This window comes from Rattus norvegicus, chromosome 6 (assembly GCF_021556685.1).
Source record: "Rattus norvegicus strain SHRSP/BbbUtx chromosome 6, alternate assembly SHRSP_T2T, whole genome shotgun sequence".
NCBI classification, from domain to species: Eukaryota; Metazoa; Chordata; class Mammalia; order Rodentia; family Muridae; genus Rattus; species Rattus norvegicus.
The window spans coordinates 27,467,809-27,479,887 of NC_141539.1; the positions used below are offsets into that span (position 1 = coordinate 27,467,809).

Here is a 12,079-nt window from a genome sequence, read left to right on the forward strand (position 1 = left end):
GAATTTATAGTAATCATATTTTTTATCATTATTTATAAATTGTGATACTTCATTGTATAAAAGCTCATGTATATGTGAATGGCCATAGTTTTTATTTCCTTTAGAATCAATTGTGAGAACATTTACCCCACGGGATATATACTATCCACCAGTGATGTATCATTGTCTTAAAAAAAGTGAGTCTAGACTCATGTAGCAGAAATGAGTCAAGAAAGAAAAATAATCAGAGAACAAAGCTGTTCTGTAAGTGATAAGAAAACTGACTGAATGTAGAAGCCCGAGGGTGAAAAGAGAAAGATAATGAAAGAAAATTAGAGCCATAATACACAAAACCCAAGTCAGTTTCTTTCCTGCTAGAGGCAGGGAAGAATATGATCATCACAGGATACTTGGTTTGGTACTATTAATATAATAGACTGCTGATTTAAGCCTATTATGTAATATCAGATTATATCTGATCAGATTATATAATATCAGAAATTAGCAACTTAAGCCTTGACTATTGAATATCTCCAAATGTTATTCTTTCTTACTCAGGAACAAACTAGTTCTCACTTACCCCACTCCCATTCGTGAGCAGATACTCTACCACTGAGCTATACAACCAACAGCTAGGAAATATTTTAAAACTTTATAATTGGAATATAGTATAGAACAGTTGTGTGTTCTCTATTACCTTCTAGAGGTTCCGTCATTAATTACCTTGGTTTTTAATCTATCTACTTAATTCTGTTTTATGTCATCACAGTTGCTACATTTTTTTCTTATAAGTTTTATTTTCTTTAGACTCTCTTGATTTTGAACCTGGGGATTAAATTTAAAACTATTTTCTTTGTAGCCATGCAGGATATACGTACTGTGGGTCTTGTGCTGCCCATGCTTACAAACAAGTGGATCCATCAATTACGTAAGTAATGCAGTTAATTAGAAACAGTTTGGGAATGTTGTAATAGTTGCTTTGTTGTACAAGTAATATTCAATATTCTTATGTATTCAGTTTAAGTAGAGCTTAGACTTTTCGGGAGTTTGTAGACTAGGAAATAGCTTCATGCTTTCTCTTTGAGTGTTTACCTAGTCTTCAGATGTCCATTCTGACACCGCTACAAAGTTAAGTACTTGGTTTACATTACAAACCTAGATGTGAACATTTTAAAGAAAAATGAAGATTCCTTTGCTCTTTTTAATCATTTTTGTAATTCCTAAAAGCAAAAATTTTGTAACAATAAAGAGAAATTAAATTGAAAAGGTTTTAGAAAAGTTTTGTTTGACCTTGTTCTGAAAGTCTACCATAAGCAAGGTTATTTTAAATAACACTTTTAAATTTCTCTCTGGTTGAATTTTTATTGATAATATCATGCTAGAGGCATGTCAGAATTAGTTTGGCTTAGGGATATAATAAATAAGTCTAGGGTTTATCCTGGGGGAAGTGCAAAGTGGGACTTAAGTGAGCTGATGGAAGGTCAGGATGGGGGGGAAGAAAAGCGGGAAGAGCAGAGAGTGTGGGACACCAAGGAGGGGAGCTGTGTACTCTGTAAGGGAGGAGAGGGTGACAAGTGCTGTGTGATCATCTTGTGTGTAATACCTCACAGCTAAAATTTGGAATCATTTGAAAGTATTTAAACAAGTTTAATTGATATTAAATTATATATAACATTTAGAAATAAATTAGATCATTTTAATGATCAATATATACTGCATACTAATCAAATACACAACTACTGACTTGAATTTTAAGTAGGTTCTAAGACTATCTTAAAGCAGAAAAAGTGAAGTGCAGTAAGACTGTAAAAATTGCATTATGTTTTAATATCCAATATTGAATAGGGAACTAAATAAATATGACAGCTTAGTTAGTGCAATATTTGGTAGATACTGAATATTACCAGGCATGGTGATGCACACCTGTAATCCCAGCAGTAGGAGGCTGAGTTAGGAGATAATAAGTTTGGAGCCAGCAAGAGCTACATTGTAAGGCCATGTTATTAAATAAAATAATGAACTGTATTATGAGACATTGTATTCATTTGAGAAAATATTAAATCATAGCCTAAAAGGAAGATAGAAATTTGTGTAAAATTGAGAAAGAAGTATACTATATGAAGTAAAATTTTTCACAAGAAAATATTTTTAAACAGTAGTCATTTACAAATGATAACATTTTCCTTTAAAATTTTTATTCTTTGATAATTTTATACATGTATGTAAAGTCTTTGGATCATATTTACTTCCCATTATGAACTCTTACTCTGGTCCCGCCAAGCTCCTTCTTTTTGTTAACTCATTGAGTTTAACTAGGGCTGCTTGTATAAGCCTGACTGTAGTTTACATGGTAACTAACACTAATCATATCACTGCAGATGACTCTTCCCCAGAAATCACTACTGCTCATAATAACCACAATACGCCCCAGGACAGTATATACTTGTGTCTCTTTTTATATAAATAATGGACAAATTGAAGTAGTGAGGAGTGTAAATATCAGAATGGATGAATTTCTTAAACTAATATATTAAAAATACGGGTTGGGGATTTAGCTCAGTGGTAGAACCCAGTGGAAGGCCCTGGGTTCGGTCCCCAGCTCCAGAAAAAAAGAAAAAAGAAAAAAGAAAAAAATAATGGACATGATTTTCTCTTTAAGTTGTATTGGTCTTTTGACTATTTGTTTTGATTTTTCGTTTCTGTGTTTTGTTGGTTTCTTTGCTTTCTCTTTTTTTTTTTTTAAGAGAGAAAACAAAGTTGGGTATGTAAGGAGATAGGATCTGGGAGGGATTGAGAAGGGGCAAGAATATGATCAGAATATAGTGTATGAAAAACATTTAGTTTAAAAAGTTCTTAATGAGCTAGAGTTAAAAATAAACCTTAAAAAAGAATTGTCAAATCATTTTCGTGATGAAAAATAAAAAAGTTCCAAGTGCAGAATGTATGTACTGGGAAGGCAGAGGTAGGAGGATATCTATGAGCTCCAGAACATCCTGGTCTATATAGTGAGCTACAGGATAGTCAGGACTACATAGAGACCCTGTCTCAAAAACCAAAACACAGATATGTATATAGGTTTATATTAGCTATACATTTATTTTAACACATATATACACACACCCAATCTGTTGTACATTTTGATTATTTTTTATTTGTTTTTGGGATAAGAATTTGGCTTTGTAGCCTAGATTGGCCTTGAATTTGAAGCAATCTTCCTGCCTCAGCTTCTGAAGTGCTGGCATTATAAGTATATGCTACCATGCCAGACTTTGAATTACTATATAATTTAGCTAGAAGACGCCTCTGTACAGAGCTCATGTCTGTTTCTGCATTCAGATTGTTACTGTCCATTTTTGTGACTGAGATATAAAAAGGAAACCATTCACACAGACACACAGACACACACACACACAGACACACACACCCACAGACACACACAGAGTTTCAAAAGGGAGCAGCAGGAACCTTGCCCATTAAACAGGAAATGTTTCTCTTTAATACTAAGTCAGAACTTAATAAAAACAGCTTCTTGAGATCAGTGCAGATCTTTCAAAGGTTTCACTATATAATTTCAAAATTATGTTTGTTCATATTGCCATCTGAAATCTACCTGACTTAATTTTCACTTAAAAGCTTCAATTTTATTCTGTACAACAAGTATATCAATTATTTTGCAGACCTATTTTGTTCATTTGGGAAAAATTTCTGCCAAATATCTAGTATTTGTATGGTTATTTTTTTAAGTGAAAGTTGTATTCCATGAGAAATGTGTCTAGTTCAGCTCTCAGCTCATAATACACAGGTGATTTTCTCTGAGATATAATGTTCATCTGCAGAGAGATGCTTTATGAATCTATCCTCAGGGTGTGACTATATTTTGTCATGCAGTATTAAGGTGTGTTCACAAGAGTCAAGAAATTTGGTGAAATTAGCCTTTGAAAAATAGTGTAGCAATGAATGAATTACTGACACATGTTGGTTTCACTGCCCTGAAAGTTGTGCTAACAATTTTACTCTCCCTCATTCCTGCAGTTTAAGTGCTAGTCAGCGATGGAGAAAGCAGAAACCTTCCCTTTCACTATTTTGAACTCTGTATACTCCTTTGCAGGGTCCTGTGTGTTGTTAAGAATGTATAGATCACACTGTGACAACTTATATATATATAATAGACATTGAGTGATTTGATTTCAAGTGTGGCTAAGGCATTGGAAAAGGTTCACCTAGGAATTGGTGTTTAAGTTAAACCATCCTATCGAAGGGTTGACATCATACACAGTTAAACTTCATCAAGGAACTGTAAGACTAGTATATTCATAAAATGTTAACAGTCAAGGGGAGACCAAAGGAGTACAAGAAGTTGCTAGTTCATTTGAGACTTTAAACCCATTTTAAGGACTGGGAGGGTGGCTCAAGTAGGTAGTGTTTGCTGCACAGGCATGAAGGCCTGAGTTCAAACGCCAGCACTCTTAGTGATGGTGTGCCCCTGACATCTTGGTGCTGGGAGGTGGGAGGGCAGGTGTGAGCAGATGGAAGACCTTTGGGTAGACTCGGTAGATAGCGCGGCTGAAACTAGAAGCCCTAGTTTCAATTAGAGACCTTGTCTCCAAAAAGGAAGTGCAGAGCTCCAAACTCTGGCTTCTACATGTGCTAACATAGTATATCTATGCACCCAACGCCCACCCCAACTTAACACATATACTAGCCTCCTCCCCCCACGTCCTTCTTATTTTTAAGGGTTTTACTTGATTTCATAATGCTTGTTTTTGTTTTTTGAGATGGTGTTTCTCTGTGTGGCTCTGGCTGTCCTGAAACTAACTTTGTAGACCAGGCTGGCCTCAAACCCACAAAGATTTGACTGCCTCTGACTTCAGGGTCTGAGATTAAAGGTGTGCACCACCACCTCGGCTCAGGAAGGACTTTTTAAATTAAGGGCAAGGGAAAGTGAAATGACCAGATTTGTGTTTCAAAAGATTGTTTTGGGCTGTTAAAGAATTTAAAAAATGGGACATTTCATTACGTTCCTTTTCATATTGACAGTTGTAAAGTCTGCTAACAAAACTAAAACTAAAATCTGAAATTGAAGAGGCAGTTAGGCAGAAACTTGAATTTAATTTATATTTTTCAAAAAGCTTTGTAGAACAAAAAGTAAAAGCCCATGACAGTTTTAGTCTTTAGTTAAAATATTTTCCTTCCCTGTAAAACACCTTTAAAAAATTACTTATGTTCCATTAGTTGGAGTAGGTAGTTGAAAAAAATGAAGGTAAGTGCTCATAGACCATATTCATTATAATAATTTCACAGAGGTGAATTCTCAGGGGCTGTAGTGTGCGAACTATATTTATCTCTAGGAAAATGTGACTCCCTGCCAGCCCTCTATTTCATATTAAAGGTTTCATTTACCCATCTAGTAACAGCCTGAATACCAATACTAAGGTTATTTCTTTAAAGGCAAAACACCTTGTAGTTATTAAAGGAAAGGAACATCGCTTTATGTATTTATTTCCCTCCAAACAATTGCAGTGGCTTGCTGTTTATGGATCTAGCAAAGAAAGAAGGAAGAAATACACGAGCTTCAAAGTGCCTCGTTAATTTTCTTTTATTAGCACTTTATCTAACAAAGACCTATTTTGAGGTCGCTATATCTTGAATATGCCCCTTTTCACCTGTTTCAATAATATCTACCCTTCTGTGGTTTTGTATGTTATTTTTAAGGATTTTAACTTTTTCCTTGTTTCTGTAAATCAGTTCTGGAACTGCACTAGATTGGTTGTGGGTGTGTTTTTACCAAACTAGAAAGAATTTATTGGGAAAACATCTGGCTAATTCAGATTGGTAGGAGCTCTTCTATATAGGTAAGCTTTGACAAAAAGGCAACGCTGAGAAAATAGTCAGGTCTCCGTTGAAGGCCTTAGGCTCCCCGAAGACCACGGCTGTCTCATCTGTGGAGCGGTGCTCCTTGGCTTTCATTCATTCAGATCCACTTCTTGCTGTTATCTTTGTTTGAGACAGGGTCTTTTGATGTAGCCCTGGCTATTCTGGAACTTTGTGTAAGCCAGGCTGGCCTGGAACGTGGAAGAGATCTGCTTGCCTCTGCCTTCTGAGTGCTGGGACTAGAGGTGTGCGCTACCATGCCTGGCTGGAGACTGACATTTTAAAAGTATCAGTTTATATTTTAACTATATATCTTAGATTTTTTCAAAGCATCCTGATGTTAAATACTACATACTGTTTTCCTTGTAGAAACTGATTTCTCAGTCAGAATTCCCCCTTTCCCCCTCTTTCATACTAAGGGTTTTTCCTCTACCTCCCATCCCCTGTCCTCTCTTTCCCTTTTTCTTTTGTAAATAGAATCTTACTATATTGCTTTGGCTAGCCTTATGTTCCCGTGCTCAACTGATCCCCCTGCTTCAGCCTTCTGAGCATTTAATAGAATACAGATGTGTACCACCATGCTTGGCCAAATGTCATTCATTGATGCTTAGTTCATGTATTTCCTAGGATTAATCAAGTGACCTAAACATTCCCAAGTTATGATTTTATACATATTTCACATTAGACTTTAATAAATATAATTTATTATTATTTGTGTCTGCTATGATAGAACAGAATGGTATCTTTTGGTTTCATTTATTTAATAATGTATGATTTAACCCTCCTTTATTGTACTGATGATACATAAGATACAAATGTGGATTGCAGTGCTAACAAGATGGAGAAAAGGGGCTAGTAAGGTGGCTCAGTAGTTAAGACCACTGGCTGTCAACGTTAAGAGGTCCTGAGTTCAATTCCCAACAGCCACTGGTATCTCACAACATAATGGAGTCCTGTGCCTTCTCAGGTATGCAGGCATACATGTAGACATAACACTCCAAATACATAAAATATACTAGTAAATATTTTTTTTTAAGATGGAGAAGACAAAGGGCAGAAGATGAGATTATTTCCACCTTACCTGGGCCCAAGGATAAAATATTTTCCCGTTCCTGTGTGGTATATTCTGATTTGAGGGCTCAGAATGATTGGACCCAAAACTCCCTTATGTCCTTCATCCTTCCCAACTCTGAAGTGACGCCTTCAAAAAAAGATTAACTTTCTTAGCTTAGTAATAGATTTTGGTTAGTTGTGAAATTAATTAGTTAATTTATGGACATAGTCTCACTATGCAGACCAGGCCTGCCTTTGCTTTGCCTCCTGTGAGCTACTATTAAAGATGTATTCCACTACACCTGACTTAGTTTTTTGTTTTTTGTTTTTTTAAGCAGATAGTGTCTGAGTTTTGTAGAACAAGTTGGCTTTGAAATCCCAGGCATCCTGGACCCTTCTGGGTCACCCTGAGTGTGCAGGTGAATGCTGTCATATTTGGACAGTCAGAGGATTCTCTCAGTGTATTACCACAGTACATGCTCCTGGTCCTGCAAGTCTCTGACTGTGAAGCAACTAGGCCCATTTTCTCGTTGCATAAGCCCACTGCTTATTATTTCTCACAGTTTCCCCCTGGGAATCTTTAACTTATTTAAATGTTTGTATATGATATGGTAAGAATGTTTTATTTGAGTTTTAGAAAACAGAAAATGCATGGTTTCAAGGTTTTAGGTTGTAGAGCAAGCTTGGATGTTTGCTGTGAAATAATAGGAATCTAATTCTGCTTTTGGTGCTGAGACAAGGGGGTTGTAGCTAGGGAGTCGTAGCTAGTGTTTAGCCTAGCTGTTCTCTTTAGGTAGACTACCATGAAATCACACAATATATATATAGTTTCTTTGTGTTTGAGAATGACTTATATTTGAGTGAGAATAGAGAAAGTTTATTATATTCAATTCCTTTCAACAAGATGATGCCCTATTTCTTTGCTACCATAGAAATGATGTCAAAATAGCTTTATGGAATACTTTGTAATGTTGTTTTACATAGATGTTTAGAGGTTTGTAGCAATATTTATTTTTATTAAAAACTTAGAGTTTTAACATTTTTATAGCTGAAATATTTAAACTGATGTCACACTTTGAAATGTCTAGTTACACATTTAGAAGTGATTTTTATGTATAGCATGTTGTAAAAATTTGTAACTGGTTTTCAATTATTGGACAAAAATTCAGATTAAAACTGAAGAGAAAATTCAGTTCTATTGTAATAGAATTCCAAGGACTGTGGATTTAGTTCACAGAAGTCTCACTTCCTTGTATTTCTGGAAGACTAGAAACGTAGTGTAATTAATGGCCTGGTAGGGTTGGTTTCTTTGAAGCTCCTCTTTCTGGCTGCTTAGGCATGTCCTTGGAGTCATGTGTTGTGGTTGTGTCCCATGTGTCTTCCACCCTCCCCCATTTCCAGGATCTTGTTATGTAATCCTAGCCAGCTAGAACTCACTATGTAACCCAGGTTGGCTTTAAACTTAGAGCAGTCCTTGCCTCAGGGGTCCCACATTCTAGGATTATATGGGACATCAGCCCTGGCTTTGAAGTCTTTTTATATAAGTACTTCAGTGAAGTTGATAAGAGCCTCATTTTAACTCTGTTAGCTCTTGAAAAAAGTTTATCTCCAAATTGGCCTGCAGCCTCATATGGAAAGTTAGATCTTGAGTATATGAATTTTGGTAAGAATATAGTTAAGCTCTTATGTTCACAGAATATAGTAAAAGGCAGGTAGTCAGCATGCAAATTTAAAGTTATTTTCCTTTTATTTAATAAGATTTGTGTAGAAGTACATTTGTTCTGTGTTTCTGTTGTGTATCTCCCAGCCGGAGAATTTTCATCCTTGGGCCCTCCCATCATGTGCCCCTGTCTCGATGTGCACTCTCCAGTGTGGATATATATAGGACTCCTCTGTATGACCTTCGTATTGACCAAAAGAGTAAGTATATAGAAACATAGCTTTTAAATACATAAAGCTCATTTAATAGATAAGGGTTACAATTTAATTTAAAATATTTTAAAAGACACATATATAAATAATATCTCAACCAAAGTTTTTGGTAACTAATCTGTATAAACAAGACACAAAAACGTGGTATTTTCCGTATAACTACAAATATATGTTAAAGGCACTTAGCTCTATACCATAGTGGTTACATTTATCTTTAGAGAAATAGTTTGCTTGGGCTATACCATGACGCAAGAGATTAGTCTACATGCCAACCTGATGGAAGACTTGGCAAGTTAACTCTTTGTATGTGTGTCACTTTTCACTTTAAATGATGGCAATAATACTTTCATTTCCTCTCATTGGTCTTTTTTTTTTTTTTCTTTAATGGGAAAATTATTCTATTTTCCAAAGTTCTGAAAAGTAGTATAGAAATTTTAAATAAGTTTTGTTTTTAACATGTTATTTTTTGTGTATAGGTTTGTATGCATGCATGTGTGTGTGCTTGCAGGTCTGTAGTCATATATGTGTGTGTAAAGGTGCATTGTGCTATGGAAGGAAGCCTGAGGCTGATACAGGCACCTTCCTTGACCATTCCACACCTCATGTATTATCGAGGTAATGTTCCAGACTGAACTCAGAACTCGTTATTTTGGCTTACCTCACTTGTTATCTATATCTGTCTACGGTTCTACCTGGAGAGTCCCGTTCTGTTTCTTGTGTACTGGGGTTACAAATGGGCTTTCCAGAACTGTCCAGCTTTTACATGCATTCTCAAGTCTAAACTCCAGGCACTAAGCTTGTGTGGTAAGCATTTTATCTGCTAAGATGTCTTTCTAGCTCCCTTGTCTAGTTTTTTGATTTTCCTTCTAGGATTCCAGAGGTTTATTTCACACGCGCGCACGCGCACACGCACGTGTGTGTGTGTGTGTGTGTGTGTGTGTGTGTGTGTATAGTGTGTGTTCTGTGAGTACGCGTGTGTATTGTATGTTCTTTTTCTGTGCTGTCTAAATTTTTTTTGAGACCATGTCTCTCACTGGCCTAGAACTCACCCTGAATGGTAGGCTGACTGGCCAAGGAGCCCCAGGCATTTTTACTTCCTCATGGGATTGTAAGTGTGCACAAACTTATCAGGAATTTTCTTTGTGGATTCTGTGAATCCAATTCAGGTGCGTGCTTTTTTTGAGAAAGTCATCTTCCTTGTTCCCAGATGTCATATTTTTGTTTATTTCTTTCTTTCCTTTTCCCCTTCCCCTTCCCCTTCCCCTTCCCGTTCCCGTTCCCGTTCCCGTTCCCGTTCCCCTTCCCCTTCCCCTCAAAACATCCCCGCTGCCCCCACAGGGTTTCCCAAGAGAGGGTTTCTAGCTCTGTAGACCAGGCTGGCCTTGAACTCACAGAAATCCACTTGCCTCTGCTTCTGAGTGCTGGGATTACAGGCCTGGGCCACCATGTCCGGCTGTTGAGCTGTTTTTTGTTTTTGTTGTTTTTGAATACAATAAATGTAATATTAAGGAAAATGTAATATTAAATGCAGTATACAGAGTAGAATGATAAATATTGATATACTCATTGCCCATACTGTATTTTGAATTTCCCTTCTCTTGTTTCTTTCTGTATAATAACCACCTTCATGAACTTGGGAGTGTGTTCTTTAGCTCATTAAATTATATTTTAATTTTATAAGGGATGCTGTTTCATTAAAGTTTGTAGTAATTTCTTACATTGAGTGAAAGGTGTCATATGTAAAAGAAATGGTCAGTTGTTTTAAGCCTTGCTTTTTACAATTTGAGATTGTTTTATAGAATAGTAGCAATTTGATATTTGCTCTTATTAATGAAAATAGAATTACCTTTCTGATTGACATAATGTAAGAGACACACTCCTTTGTTTAAAGATTTGTTTATTTTATGAGGATGAGTGTTTGCTCACATGCACGTCCATTCACTACATGCCTGCCTGGTACCTGAGGAGGTCAGAAGAGGGCTTTGGAGCCCTTGAAACTGCAACTGTAGATGGTTGTGAGCTGCTGTGTGGGTGCTGGGAATGACCCTTGGCTCTCTGCAAGAACAAGTGCTCTTGAATACTGCGTCATCTCTCAAGCTTGTGTGTGTGTGTCTTCTCACCTCCCCAGTTTTAAGGGCCTGTTTGGTACAAGTAAAGAAATGGATAATTTTTAAAAGGTATTTTGTGGACATGAGATCTTTACCATTTCTTTTCCTTTGTTTTTTATTTCTTTTTCCCCTCTTGTTCCTCTTTCCCCTCCTCCTCTCCCCTCCTTTCTTTCTTTTTTGAGAAAGGAATTTGCTAAGTGAACTCAACCAGATCATGGTCCTACTCTGTAGCCCAGGTTGGTCTTGAATTTGTGATCCTTCTCAGGATTTAGTGTCCTGAGCAGCTGGGGTTCTTAGTGTGTGCCACCAGCCCTGGCTCTAAGTTATTTTTCTGTAGTTTTTATATACTGAAATTCCCGTATTACTCTACAATCTTCATTCTTAAGTATAGCTCATCAGAGATCACTAGATTGCTACATCGCTTTAAGTTGGTGCAATACTGTGGTAGATTTATGATTTCTTCTGTAAGTTAAAGTTTGGATCTTGGGAAAGATAGTATTGGAAGGGAGATTTTTATGTTGTTGGTATGGTAGAAACATGAAGTAAAATAATAAAACTACGCAATTATAAAAACAAAGCAAAACCAAAAAACTATTATTAATTTATATGAAAATAGATTGGTAATTTTTTCTGTTATATTAGGAATTCTAATGTGTTGTTTGGGCTAGAAGATTTTTTAAATTCAAAGAATGGCCTAGACCTAGAATTTATTTTAGAAATGTTAAAAGGAGCTGATGAAAAATGTACTGTTACTATTCAAATGGTAAGTTTTTATATGCATTATATCTTGTAATAAACTCAGTCATTCTGTCTTGCACTTAAAGTTAAAAAATGGAGTATGTGGTGTTTTGTTTCTTGCCATAGCTTATAGTTTTATGTTGCTGGGTGGATGCTCATAAAATAAACATATGCATTAATATTTGTTTTAATGTATTTTGAAATCTCTTTAGTTTACGGAGAGCTATGGAAGACAGGAATGTTTGAACGAATGTCTCTGCAGACAGATGAAGATGAACACAGTATTGAAATGCATTTGCCTTACACAGCTAAAGCCATGGAAAGGTACACTGATTAATACAGAAGACCCCGAGAAGTCACAGATGCTCATTTCTTTGGGGTTACTTTAGCCTAGGATA

The 12,079-nt window shown here is 36.2% G+C and overlaps 1 protein-coding gene across 15 annotated transcripts in view; it reads left to right on the forward strand.

The window, feature by feature from the left end:
- Memo1 (mediator of cell motility 1) overlaps positions 1 to 12,079 on the forward strand; it is an 89,751-nt gene that overhangs the window by 44,925 nt on the left and 32,747 nt on the right. For all 15 annotated transcript variants that reach the window (XR_015621720.1, XR_015621717.1, XR_015621718.1 and 12 more), the window contains 3 exons: positions 839 to 907; positions 8,711 to 8,823; positions 11,894 to 12,005. Coding sequence is in view for 6 of the 15 variants with exons in the window: in XM_087552501.1 (XP_087408627.1) it covers positions 839 to 907; positions 8,711 to 8,823; positions 11,894 to 12,005 (294 nt within the window). In the remaining 9 variants the exon portion in view is untranslated. The remainder of the gene's footprint in view (positions 1 to 838; positions 908 to 8,710; positions 8,824 to 11,893; positions 12,006 to 12,079) is intronic.